This window comes from Notolepis coatsorum, assembly GCF_963971535.1.
Source record: "Notolepis coatsorum genome assembly, chromosome: 1".
Classification (NCBI taxonomy): domain Eukaryota; kingdom Metazoa; phylum Chordata; class Actinopteri; order Aulopiformes; family Paralepididae; genus Notolepis; species Notolepis coatsorum.
This window is the reverse complement of record NC_140165.1, coordinates 302,213,206-302,226,604: the sequence shown is the minus strand read 5'-3', so window position 1 is coordinate 302,226,604 and position 13,399 is coordinate 302,213,206. Positions and strand designations below refer to the sequence as shown.

General features: G+C 41.9%; 1 protein-coding gene across 4 annotated transcripts in view; it reads right to left on the bottom strand.

The window, feature by feature from the left end:
- Positions 1-13,399, bottom strand: part of rpa1 (replication protein A1) — a 71,486-nt gene that overhangs the window by 45,497 nt on the left and 12,590 nt on the right. The window contains exons 4-8 of one of the 4 annotated variants that reach the window (XM_084312310.1): positions 11,542-11,650; positions 9,774-9,862; positions 9,497-9,568; positions 5,226-5,343; positions 889-991 (exon numbers count right to left, since the gene is read on the bottom strand). In XM_084312310.1, the coding sequence (XP_084168436.1) occupies positions 889-991; positions 5,226-5,343; positions 9,497-9,568; positions 9,774-9,862; positions 11,542-11,650 (491 nt within the window). The remainder of the gene's footprint in view (positions 1-888; positions 992-5,225; positions 5,344-9,496; positions 9,569-9,773; positions 9,863-11,541; positions 11,651-13,399) is intronic. The other 3 variants (XM_084312312.1, XM_084312311.1, XM_084312313.1) reach the window with 3 other exon arrangements.

Sequence of the window (13,399 nt, the reverse complement as noted above, 5' to 3'; positions counted from 1 at the left end):
TATTAAATTTTGTTTATATCCCATTTTATTTTACAGTTGTTCAGCCCTGGCCTATTTTTATTTCATAATGATTCCATATTCTATTCTATTGTGCTTCTATTTTAATTTATATTCCATTTTATTCCACCTTTTTATTTTATTATCTGTCCCGTTATTGTCTGTCCATTAATGTTGCACCGAAAACTACCAAATCAAATTCCTTGTATATGAAAACCACTTGGTAATTTCAGAGGTACCAACCATTTTATGCTATCTTATCGGCAAAAGGACAGCATTTTGCGCCGTTGGTCGAGTGTACATGGTCGTCATTCGAGTGTACATGGTCGAAGTGTACATGGTCGCCATTCCAAAACGACTAAAACATTACACATGGCACCTTTGAATAAATATGACCGCACTAGGGCTGTCCCCGACTAAGGATTTGGATAGTCGACTATGATTGGCCAAAATTTGCCGTTAGTCGACTATTAGTCAACAAAAGAAATATATACCGTATATATATATAATATATATATATTTTTTTTTTAATCATTCCATTTGGGCTGTGGGGGGTGCTCAATGTCTGAAGGAGTCGACTGAAGGCTTCTTGTCCTCTGCAAAAGCATGCAATTGGTCCACTGATGGATACATCTTGATATTTGTCTAGTCTAGTAGTGTGTTCATCATTAGATGGGTGAAATCCTCTTTCAGTGCCTCTGTGCCTGTTTTCGTAGGCAGTTAGCCTCTGGTATGCGTGCCATTAGCGTTAGCCACGCTTCTAGGCCTCTTTTCTTTTGGAAAGAATGAAAAAATAATAATAATATATATATATATTTTTTTTTGTATTCGACTAAGGCTCCTTTCGACCGATTAGTCGACTAATAGGGGTCAGCCCTAGACCGCACTCACGCTCTCATCCACGAGCTCCATGGAGAACAGCTTGCCGTCCCCGCGCGTGTTGCTCCAGGTACGGATGGCGCTCTTGTTGGTGACACGAGCCCGGATGGTCCACCTGGCAGAACGAGAAATATTCATAATGATTCACAATGTCAACGTGACTCATACCTTAAATGACATCCTTGAGTAAGGCTGGTCAATCTACCGTTAAGAGATGGATACTGGGATTACTCCCGTGCCTTGGTATACATTTTAAAGGAAAACTCCCAACATTTTGGGAAATTAGCTTATTTGCCATCTACCCTGGAGTTAGACAAGAAGATACATACCTTTTTTTTCCTCTGTGCATGCAGTAGGAATAGGAAGACGTTGGGAACTAGGCTAATGGAGGAACCTACTTACAGTGACTGACGCTAAGCTAGGCTAACGGTGCGTGTCTTCCTACTCCTACTGCATGCACAGAGAAGAAAAAGGTATGCATCTTAACACTCCAACATTTTGGGAACCCTGGAGTTAGACAAGAAGATACATACCTTTTTCTTCTCTGTGCATGCAGTAGTAGTAGGAAGACGTTTGGAACTAGGCTAATGGAGGAACCTACTTCCAGTGACTGACGCTAAGCTAGGCTAACGGTGCGCATGCACAGAGAAGGAAAAAGGTATGCATCTTCTTGTCTAACTCCAGGGTAGATGGCAAATAAGCTAATTTCAAAAAAAATTGGCGTTTTCCTTTAACTCTTTCAGTGCCAGCAGGGGGCGCACGATTTAGTGCTTGAATGCCCACCATCCACTTCAATGTTAGCGTTAATATCGCCTAATCTATGTTTTAAATTATGGCTATGTGTCTACTCTGCCCGTCGCTTATCAATGACTCATTTTCCAGTCAACATTGTCGAAGCGGATTGTTTTTTTATCGGTTAATTTCCGTTTATATAGCATTTTGAAGCCCTCGTTTCCAAGGAAAATAAAAAGATTCCATAATAAACGCCCTGTACTGGAATATTCTAGAACGTTGTCATTTTTCGGCCTATTTATGAATCGTTTTCAAATAAACGCTAGATTATCGATAGTATACCGGTATGTGTACGTATGCACGCTATATAGGCGATCTGAAAAATCGATTCTCCGATTTCCTCAAAGCCATCGCCCACACACACACATAGGGCGAACACTGAGATCTCAGCAAATACAACTCTGATTATCCCAAGACTTGTAAAATGATTCCTTACCTCAGATCAGATGTTCTCCAAAAAGGACATTCCAATTCCTGATCGCCATTCCAAAAATCTATCGTTTTTATTGATCCAACGCTGGGTAGTGGAAACGCTGTTCTGAGGGTGGGCAATGACTGGGATCATCTCCGGTTACATGCCTGACAAGTAAAATGTGGATTCCGGATTTTTCTTTTCTCATCCATTTTCATTGAGTCCATTCCAAAAGGGTGCATTACCATCTGGGAGACGATAGGGGGCGGTTTTTTCACATCTGAGCTCCTGATGGGGCTGGTTTACCAACGGGTGACTCGTTGATGAAATATGAATTCAGATAAAATAATAACACGCTAATTGTCGTGGTGGGCATTCAGGGGGCGGGCTGATAACACGTGTTATGTCGTTTTGGGCATTCAAAGTGTTAAGTTAGACACACAACTAGAAAATGTTAAACTAAGCTTTTTTTTTAATCTTTTTTTTTTACTCAAAAGAATACCATAGGCCAGTGGTTCCCAAATGTTTTCAATCAGGCCCCACTTGGGTAGTTGGAAATATTTTCAAGCCCCAGCTAACCTGGTCCCCACCTAGATGCAACATGTCATGTCCTCTACTACTAACAAGACAAGATTAACATAACGACAAAGACACAATTATAGTTTTATATTTTATTTGGCTAATTGTCATGTGCCACTGTGAAATTATTTGGCCTAATTAAAAATGTAGTTGTAGGCCTACAGTAGGATAGGAGATTTATTTTCTTTAATAATTTTTGTTGATGCGCCCCACACTTTGGGAACCACTGCCATAGGCCATCACTGAGCGTATGCTGTAAAATACTGACGTTTGAATTTATTGTACAGCATAATCACAACAGCTTGAAGCGGAAGCACAGTGGGCAATGTTTCTGAATTAATTAGTTAGTGAGAAACACCATGAGGACGACCAACGTTTAGTCCGGTTCCTTTTCCAGACAGAATGCATTTTTAACACTACACCATATTTTATCCATTTATTACAAAAAGATTTGCACAACATCCATACCACATTTTTGCATTAAAAAAAAGGTTTGCATTTTGTACTTTAGTTTGTATATTTATATAGATACTGGACTGTATAGGACTGTGAAGCTATGCACCCCCCCCCCCTGTACCCCCTGTACCCCCCCCCCCCTTTATTTCCCCAAGGGGATTAATAAAGGATCATCTTATATTGTATAGTGTTTGGACTTTATTCTTTTCACAGTATGAAGCACATTATCAGGGGGCTCATACAGAACCAAGCATTTCAATGTAATGTACTTTATACGTGACAAATAAAACAGAAAACTTTAACTTGAAACGTATTTAGCATGTTACTTTGAACAATGTTAAAACTATTACTGGGATAACTGCCTCATGAACTCGCGTAGTGCAAGAAGACTCGCCTCAACTCTGATCGCAAGCTACACCCCCGCTCTCTGCTTGACCCATGTAAAGGAAAGAGTCGGTCGCGATTGGAGGGTCAAGAAAAGAGGGCGGAGCTTGGGGGTCGGTCAATTCTGCGAGTAGGCTATTCCTTTATTGTGTTTTTCCTTTCAACTACCCGAGTTAATTCTGTGAGTAGGCTTTATTGTGTTCTTGTAGGTAACTACCAGAGTTAATTCTGTGGGGAGGCTGTATTGTGTTCTTGTAGGTAACTACCAGAGTTAATTCTGTGAGTAGGCTGTATTGTGTTCTTGTAGGTAACTACCAGAGTTAATTCTGTGAGTAGGCTGTATTGTGTTCTTGTAGGTAACTACCAGAGTTAATTCTGTGAGTAGGCTTTATTGTGTTCTTGTAGGTAACTACCAGAGTTAATTCTGTGGGTAGGCTGTATTGTGTTCTTGTAGGTAACTACCAGAGTTAATTCTGTGGGTAGGCTGTATTGTGTTCTTGTAGGTAACTACCAGAGTTAGTTCTGCGAGTAGGCTGTATTGTGTTCTTGTAGGTAACTACCAGAGTTAAATCTGTGAGTAGACTGTATTGTGTTCTTGTAGGTAACTACCAGAGTTAATTCTGTGAGTAGGCTGTATTGTGTTCTTGTAACTAACTACCAGAGTTAATTATGTGAGTAGGCTGTATTGTGTTCTTGTAACTAACTACCAGAGTTAATTATGTGGGGAGGCTTTATTGTGTTCTTGTAGGTAACTAACTACCAGAGTTAATTCTGTGGGGAGGCTTTATTGTGTTCTTGTAGGTAACTAACTACCAGAGTTAATTCTGTGAGTAGGCTTTATTGTGTTCTTGTAGGTAACTAACTACCAGAGTTAATTCTGTGGAGAGGCTTTATTGTGTTCTTGTAGGTAACTAACTACCAGAGTTAATTCTGTGGGGAGGCTTTATTGTGTTCTTGTAGGTAACTAACTACCAGAGTTAATTCTGTGAGTAGGCTGTATTGTGTTCTTGTAGGTAACTAACTACCAGAGTTAATTCTGTGAGTAGGCTGTATTGTGTTCTTGTAGGTAACTAACTACCAGAGTTAATTCTGTGAGTAGGCTGTATTGTGTTCTTGTAGGTAACTAACTACCAGAGTTAATTCTGTGAGGAGGCTTTATTGTGTTCTTGTAGGTAACTAACTACCAGAGTTAATTCTGTGAGTAGGCTGTATTGTGTTCTTGTAGGTAACTAACTACCAGAGTTAAATCTGTGAGTAGGCTGTATTGTGTTATTGTAGGTAACTAACTACCAGAGTTAATTCTGTGAGTAGGCTGTATTGTGTTCTTGTAGGCAACTACCAGAGTTAATTCTGTGAGGAAGCTTTATTGTGTTCTTATAGGTAACTAGCAGAGTTAAAACTATGTTTCTCTACCTTCTGACCAACAAACCGCAACAAAATTCACTGTTTAGCACACTTTCATTAATAACGAGCTCTTATATGCATATGTTAAAGTGACTGAAGGCAGTAAAAAGTAAAGGTGTTATTGGAGTACAAGTGTATCGTCGGATTATGATACAAAAATGATAACTCTATACAAATGCAGAAACTATGACAATAGGTTCATGAATTATTACTCGGCAACCTAGAAAAGGCTTTGTAGGAGCGGGTTTCAGCTGTAAGATAACACGAGATTGTTCAGAGGATTTGGATCAGAGCCCCACTTTGAAGAGCAGCAGACACTCACTTGGACTGGTACGGGTTGAGGCTGGTGATGGGCACAACCTTGGAGGATCCACCAGGAGTACTAGGCAGAGCAGGGGTCGACGTCTTCTTCCCAAAATCTCTGTTGAAACTCCGGCCTGCTGGTGGAGGAACGGAGGAGGAGAAATCAAAATGGAGGAGCGGATACATTCATCAGGCACGAAGTAGAGGAATCGGTTTCTCTGAATTGCAATGCCTTGATCGTTGTAATTATCCCACTGCATGTGGAGAGTTTCAAATCACAAAAAAACTAAAATGTATACATTTATACCGTACCTTCTCTATAATCATTTTCATATTAACCACCATGACTCGTATACGCATTTAATAAAATGTTTGAATACACCCCTGTATGTAACTCACATTAGAGAGCACCCTCCCCTCCACAGAGGAATGTTCTCCCATGTTAAAGAGACCCGAGGCCTTAATGTGAACCTGCCAAGGCCTTAATATTAACTTGTTGTATAAGCGTATCTCTGTGTGCCACCATTATATTATCATGTAGGCCCTATTGTCAGTATGGCCTTGGGTACTGTAGGTACTGTACATCTGGCTTACCTTGAACGTGGCATATCACTAGAATTACAGTACCCGATATGACATACTGACAAATGTACCGACCAATGCCCAAGTTCCTTTGTCTGTATTAAGTATAAGTGACCTCCATAATATACTAGGGCTGTCCCCGACTAAGGATTTGGATGGTCGACTAGGATTGGCCAAAATTTGCCGTTAGTCGACTATTGGTCGACAAAAAAAATATATATATAATATTTTAAAACGTTTTTTTTTTTTTTTTTTTTATCATTCCATTTGGGCTGTGGGGGGTGCTTAATGTCTGAAGGAGTCGACTGAAGGCTTCTTGTCCTCTGCAAAAGCATGCAATTGGTCCACTGATGGATACATCTTGATATTTGTCTAGTCTAGTGTGTTCATTAGACGGGTGAAATCCTCTTTCAGTGCCTCTGTGCCTGTTTTCGTAGGCAGTTAGTCTCTGGCATGCGTGCCATTAGCGTTAGCCACGCTTCTAGGCCTCTTTTCTTTTGGAAAGAATGATTAAAAAAAAATATATATATATATATATATTAATTTTTTATTATATTCGACTAAGAGGTTGGCCAGTCGACTACGGCTCCTTTCGACCGATTAGTCGACTAATCGATTAATAGGGGTCAGCCCTATAATATACACAGCATTATATTTATTTATTAATTTTATTTAGGATGCCCATTAGTTGTTACCTCAGTAACAACTACTCTTCCTATGAAGAAGACGACACTTCAAGACTTGAATTCACAACTCTACTTCACCCTTCCTCTCACATGTCTTACTTAGAGTAAAGTAGAGGTGACGACAAAATCCTAACGAACAAGTTGCGAAGATGCATGTGTGCGATATGACATGTCAGTCATGTGGGGGGAGGGGGGGGTGGTGGTGGTGGACGATTCACATTTCACGGAATCCAGTCTGAGGCACAAAGTGTGTACAAACCAAAAGCTGCTCTCGCCGGCTGCCTGACACGGCTTTCCGTTTTTTGGACAGAAGCCGCGCTGCACATTTGATTTGTGTGCATCATCTCACACGCCGGATTAGGGTTCAAAGTGTCCACTTAAGTCTCCCCACTTTGCCCACCGCTGCATTTCCGGAAACTAAGCCTCCCGGATTGAGCGACGGCACAGAGAGAGAGTCACGAACAATAACTGTGCTGATGAGGAGGAGGAGGAGGACCGCCCGCCACGACTTCAATCCCCGACCGGAAGGATTAGAAGGATGAATACCTGCCGTGACACGCACCGGGAGGACAGCGGCACGTGCCGGGAGGAGGGCGGCGGATTTGCGCTTCATCTCTCCCCAGGATCATGCAATTTGGTACGACGGGTCACCTGCTCGTCGGTTAATAATACTGCTTGGATGCTCGATATTGGCTTTTTTACCGATACCGATATTGTCCAACTCTTAATTTTCGATACCGATATGAACCGATACCGATATATGCAGGGTTTCCCCCCCCCCAAAAATGGAATAATTTCAGGTAATTAGCATTAAATACCTATCTCTTGTTGTGGAATTAACACAACATTATGCATACTTTTGACAATAAATACAATCAGAATTTGTTCTTACTTGCTTGCCTGGGTAAATAAAGGTTATAGAAATGTAAAAATTTGAAAACAGATACCAATATTTTCCGATATCACATTTTAATGCCGATATCGGCCGATAATATCGGACAGCCCTTACGTTTGGCATTAACATCAACTATTTATTTGTTAAGGGGGTGAGGGGGGGGGGGGGGTAAATTAAAGCAAAATTATGATCAAAGTCAACATCTTCATCACACAAGTCCTCTTGGGTAGACCGTGTTCCTGCATATAAGAGCAAACTGAAAGACTCGAGCTAACGCCCCGTTTGTAATGTTTTTCTATTAAGCGAGCTTTTAGCAGACTCTTAAGGAGATGAGGGTCGGCACAGAGATCGACAAGCACACCTTGATTACATGGCATTGGAAACAACAGCCTAGGCATGCAGGTGGGTGGCTAAAAGCAACATACCAGGCAGTCATTTCAATACAAGCTCATTATGTCAATTATTCACGCGAAACGGGGAGGCTCGACGCCGGTATTGTGAAGGTCAATCAAAGCAGAGGCTGAGAAGGAGATGTAAAACATTCACAGTCAGGGAGTCCAGCAGTATTTCTGAACCGTGTACAAAATGACTTATGTGCTTGTGAATACTGAACAAAGTCAGCATAGAAACACTGCCATCTAGTGGCAACCGCAGCAGCACCATCCAAATGAACCTAACGTTGCATAAGCCTTCACTTAACATGTCAACGAGCAACAAGACGACCGATATCCACGCTGGCCGGGGTTTCAAACCTTTGACTCTTCCATCCCCAGTGTGTGTGTGGCGCCGCACTACTGTAGGACTAGAAACCACCTCTCCTTCTGCACAACAGCAGTGATGAGCCCCTCACTCCACTGTGGCACCAACTGGTCTATTAGCGACAACACGATGGTGAGTTCTTAACACGAGAGGTTGTAATGATGGCGAGTACCTAAAACGAAGAACCATATATATATATATATATATATATATATATATTCTGTTTTAAAGCTGCACCGGGTAGTCTTTTTTTAACCATGTTCTGTAAGAACTTGCCAATGAAATTAAGCCTTCTTTTTTATATATATATATATATATATATAAGTTGAGTGCCGTGGTTTCTTCCTCATTCCTTCAAGAAATATTCATACTCTTCCAAAGAGCACCTTCTTAGTTTCAAGAAGCGCTCCATGGCATTTTATTCTGCACCGGGTAGTCTTGAGAAGAAAGAATTACCCCTATAATAACTAGTTATGAATGCTTGAATATTGTTTATAATAGACACACACCCCCCCCCACCCCCACCACCGAAACGGAAAAACACTGTTCGAAAACAAAGAGAACCAACATTTCACTCAGAGGATGGTTCTTTGTCTGGAGCCACAGCCAAACAGATAACTCCTAGTTTCAAACAAGTGCTCCGGGGATCCATTTTTTCTCCTTCCACTTTATGTGTCCAGTACTAGAGAGATATCACACTTCATTTTGACTTTAGAGGTTCAAACCCTAAAACTAACCGGCGCAGCTTTAAGGTGTCAGAGGAGCAGTGTTTTCTATCTTTATTATCTAAAAGCTGGTAAGCTGGAGTGTTTTGTACATTCATAGTTAAAGGTGCTATAGATACAAATGTCATGTAGAGTAATCTTAGTCATTATTATTCTTTTAAATAATACATCCACAGAGCCTTTAGAAAGGTGTGGAATAAAAGTAATTTTCATAAAAAAAATATTTAGTGGGTTCAAAATGTATGTTGTTTACATGTTACATGCATGTATCCCCTCCCTACTCCCCCATTTCCCCACGTGGGATGCACGGACAATAGAGGTCACATTCACACTCCAAGTGACTACAAATACATGGGCTGTAAAAAATTGTATAATAATAAATATATAATTTCAAATCAGAGTTATATGGTTCTTCCATCTCAAGGGTTCAGTTAATTGACCATATTCACACAGCGGCCATTTTGTTCTTACGTTGTGCTCAGGCTCGGATTCCTCTCCACCTTTCAAATTTGACTTTTAATTATAGAATATATAGAGGAACCAAAATTGCCGTACCTTCCCTTAACTCGTAAAGATGAGATAAGATATTCCTTTATCGATCCCCTTGGGGGGGGGACAACCATGTGAAAAGAGCAGCGCTCACCGTCGTTCCCGTTCTGTGGCTGCAGGGGTCGGCCTGTGGCGGCGGGGGCAGACGGACCTTTACTCTGACCTGCTGGGAACATTTGAACATGTCGACGCGTTAAACCACTGTGATACAGAAAGGTCAGATCAGTCTCGCCTTAGAAAACAATCGACTGGTGAGCAGCGCTATAAATTATTCATCCATTAAATAATTGAGTCTGTGTGTGTGTGTGTGTGTGTGTGTGCGTGATTTCTTTGGGGTTACACGTGGAGATGTGTTTGCAGTGGAGCCTCACCTTCAGTGTAAGGAACAGGGTCTCCAATTTTCCCATCAACCTCTTCAGCAGATTTGACGATGTCGATGTCCAGAATGACCACCACGCGCCTGCAGCAGAACACACGCAGAACCACAGAGACGCAAGTGACGTACATTCAATGTACTGTATTTATAAATCAAATCAAATGTATTTGTAAAAGCCCGAAATCACAAGGTAATGCCTCGACTACTTCTTTAGACAAGTCAAGAAGAAACATCACAATAAATCAAGAGCACAAAACCACCATAAAATCCGAATACCGTAATTTTCGGACTATAAGCCGCGGCTTTTTCCCCCATTTTTCGACCCTGCGGCTTATATAACGGTGCGGCTAATCTATGGATTTTTACAGCTAACTGGGCGCACTCCCTCAGCTCTGTGACCGTCAGATCAGACAGCAGTGCACACCTTGCCCCTCCTCCTCACAGACGCACGTCAACAAACCATTACGGCAAGAGGAGTGCATGAGCAGCTCAGAGCTCCTCTTTCAACATAACTGAAGCATTATACAAAATGACCCAGTCAACGAACTATTCACTTTAGTTTATTAATGCATGAGGCGTTGTCTAATGTTATCTAGCTACTGATAGCTCCTGATATCAACGTCTGATATCATCAGTTTGGCATTCGATTTCGCAGGTGCTGGCTAGCTGGCTAACTGGCTATCGTTATGTGAGCTAACGTTGGTACCTATACTGTACCCGGTGCTGGCTAACTGGCTATCGTTATGAGAGCTAATGTTGGTACCTACTATACCCGGCGCTGGCTAACTGGCTATCGTTATGAGAGCTAACGTTGGTACCTACTATACCCGGCGCTGGCTAACTGGCTATCGTTATGAGAGCTAACGTTGGTACCTACTATACCCGGCGCTGGCTAACTGGCTATCGTTATGTGAGCTAACGTTGGTACCTACTATACCCGGCGCTGGCTAACTGGCTATCGTTATGTGAGCTAACGTTGGTACCTACTATACCCGGCGCTGGCTAACTGGCTATCGTTATGAGAGCTAACGTTGGTACCACTACCTACTGTACCTGGCGCTGGCTAACTGGCTATCGTTATGAGAGCTAACGTTGGTACCTACTGTACCCGGCGCTGGCTAACTGGCTATCGTTCCCGTTTAAACAAATTTTAATAAATGGGAGCTTCCTCAAACAGCCATCTCTTTCCCGACAATCCCCTCTGTGCACGAACCCTTACATATGGTAATTAAACATTAAAACACCTGCGGCTTATAGTCCAGTGCGGCTTATATATGTACACATCATTCAATTTAGCTGCTGCGGCTTATATTCAGGTGCGGCGTATAGTGCGAAAATTACGGTATACAACACTCCTAGACTTTCCCCAACCTCACTAAAAACCTAGCAATAGGAAAAAAAGCCCCACAGAAGGAGGAGAGAAACCTCAGATGGGCTTTTCAAAGGGGGATGCCCCAACTTGGATGTCAGTGATAATATAGTGTTGCTAATATGGATGATCAATGGATACATTAGTATTATTACTGTAAATCTGTGCAGACGCTACAATCTGCAGCATTAAAAAGGAAAAGCCACCTCAAACCGAGTCTAAAACGTTCAAATAAATTGTATGAATGCATGGTTTCTAGCTTCGGGAGAGAGTTCATAAAAAAGGTGACTGAACAACTGTCCGAGATGATAAGAATAACGCAGAGATTCCGTTTCAGGGTGGGTTTTCACGCCTCACCTTTTATAGCATAAAAGCAGGAACCAAAAAGGCTTACCGTCCGTCCTTCAGCACATTGGTCACGTGCTTCTTCAGCTGACAGATACAGTTTTGGACCAGTTTGTTTTCTTCTGCGATGGGGTTGAGCTGAGTGGAGAGCATGAAAGCTGCGGGGGGGGGGGGGGGGGGGGGGGGGGGTGTAGAGAGAAGTTCAGCCGTCAGAGGGCATTTAGGAAGCATCCTGCAGTCCAGCTCAGACATGTGTACAATATAAACCTAAGGTATACAGGTAAATGGTGCATTTATAGAGCGGCTTTTATCCAAAGCAACTTTACAATTTGTTCCTCACATTCGCCCATTCACACACCGACGGCAGCAAGGTGCCAACCTGCTCATCGGGAGCAGTTAGGGTTAAGGGTCTTAAGATAAGATAAGATATTCCTTTATTGATCCCCTTGGGGAAATGCATCATAGCAGCATGGGGGAAGGGGGGAGGGGAGGTACAGGTAGAAGACATGATACAGGTCATAGAATTATAGTACAGTGGAGAAGTAAAAATTTAAAAAGAATACAAATAGGCAGTGTAAACAATATAACAATATAATTAACTCTGGACATGTGCATGTGGGCAAGTAGGCAGTGTAAAAAGGTTAAGGTGCAAGATGAGGGGGTATGTATGCCCTCTGTTATATTTGCCCTACAATAAAATATAGTTACAATATATAATAAATACCATCTAATCTAATATATATAATCTAAAAATGCTAAATATATGCTCTGATGAACTAAGTATACAGTCTTGCTGCAAGGACACTTTGATGCGCTGCCCGGGGAGGAGCGGGAATCGAACCGGGAACCTCCGGATTATTACCAGACGACTGCTCTACCTCCACGATACTGGTGACTGACATCAGCCAAGGGTTACCATATCCGTCTACCTCACCCTTACCCCTTGGGTTTGTTTAGATTCTGGCCACACTCCTTTTCCCCAGTGACGAACGTTGGCTTGCAGTGTCCGTCGCACTTCACTTCCAATGCTCAAAATGTCCAACACGTCGTCTTTGCAAACCGGCAAACAGACTACTGACTGATACTCTGAATTATCACACAAGCAGACACACAAAAGCACCTTAAGTGACTTACACACCACACAAGCACACTCACTACACACACACACACAGCTGCTAACATATACCTTATATTGTAGTTTGTATAGACATAATATACGTTGTGTATTATGTTTAGTTTATAGTTCTAGTTTAGTTTATTTATAGCTTATTTAGTTTATAGTTATAGTTTAAAGTTATAGTTTGTATAGATAGAATATATGTTGTGTATTATGCGTTTACAAATCTACTACGGTTGAGGAGCCAGGCAAAACAAGCATCTCACGTATTTCTGAATGTATGTACATTTTAAAAAGCTGCGACAATAAAATAATCTGAATCTGAAGACCTACCAGTACTCAACCAATCATCCCACACCCATTACTACTACTACAGTATGGATTTTTGTGTTAAAGACTACAAGAAAACGGCTATTTGTCGTGTAACTTCAGGAGTTTGGGGTTGGGGAAGGGGTTTACAAAACAACATGCCTAATTCCGCCAAATTAAAAAAGGAAAAATTGATTCCTTGTTAATTACCGGTACTCTGCTTTGATGATTTGCAGTTAACTTAATGAATCCCGTTTACCTCCTGCTGGTTGTGCCCCAGAACACTCGGGATATAAAGCAACACGTGCTCGACTCACGTTTACCTCCTGCTGGTTGTGCCCCAGAACACTCGGGATATAAAGCAACACGTGCTCGACTCCCGTTTACCTCCTGCTGGTTGTGCCCCAGAACACTCGGGATATAAAGCAACACGTGCTCGACCCCCGTTTACCTCCTGCTGGTTGTGCCCCAGAACACTCGG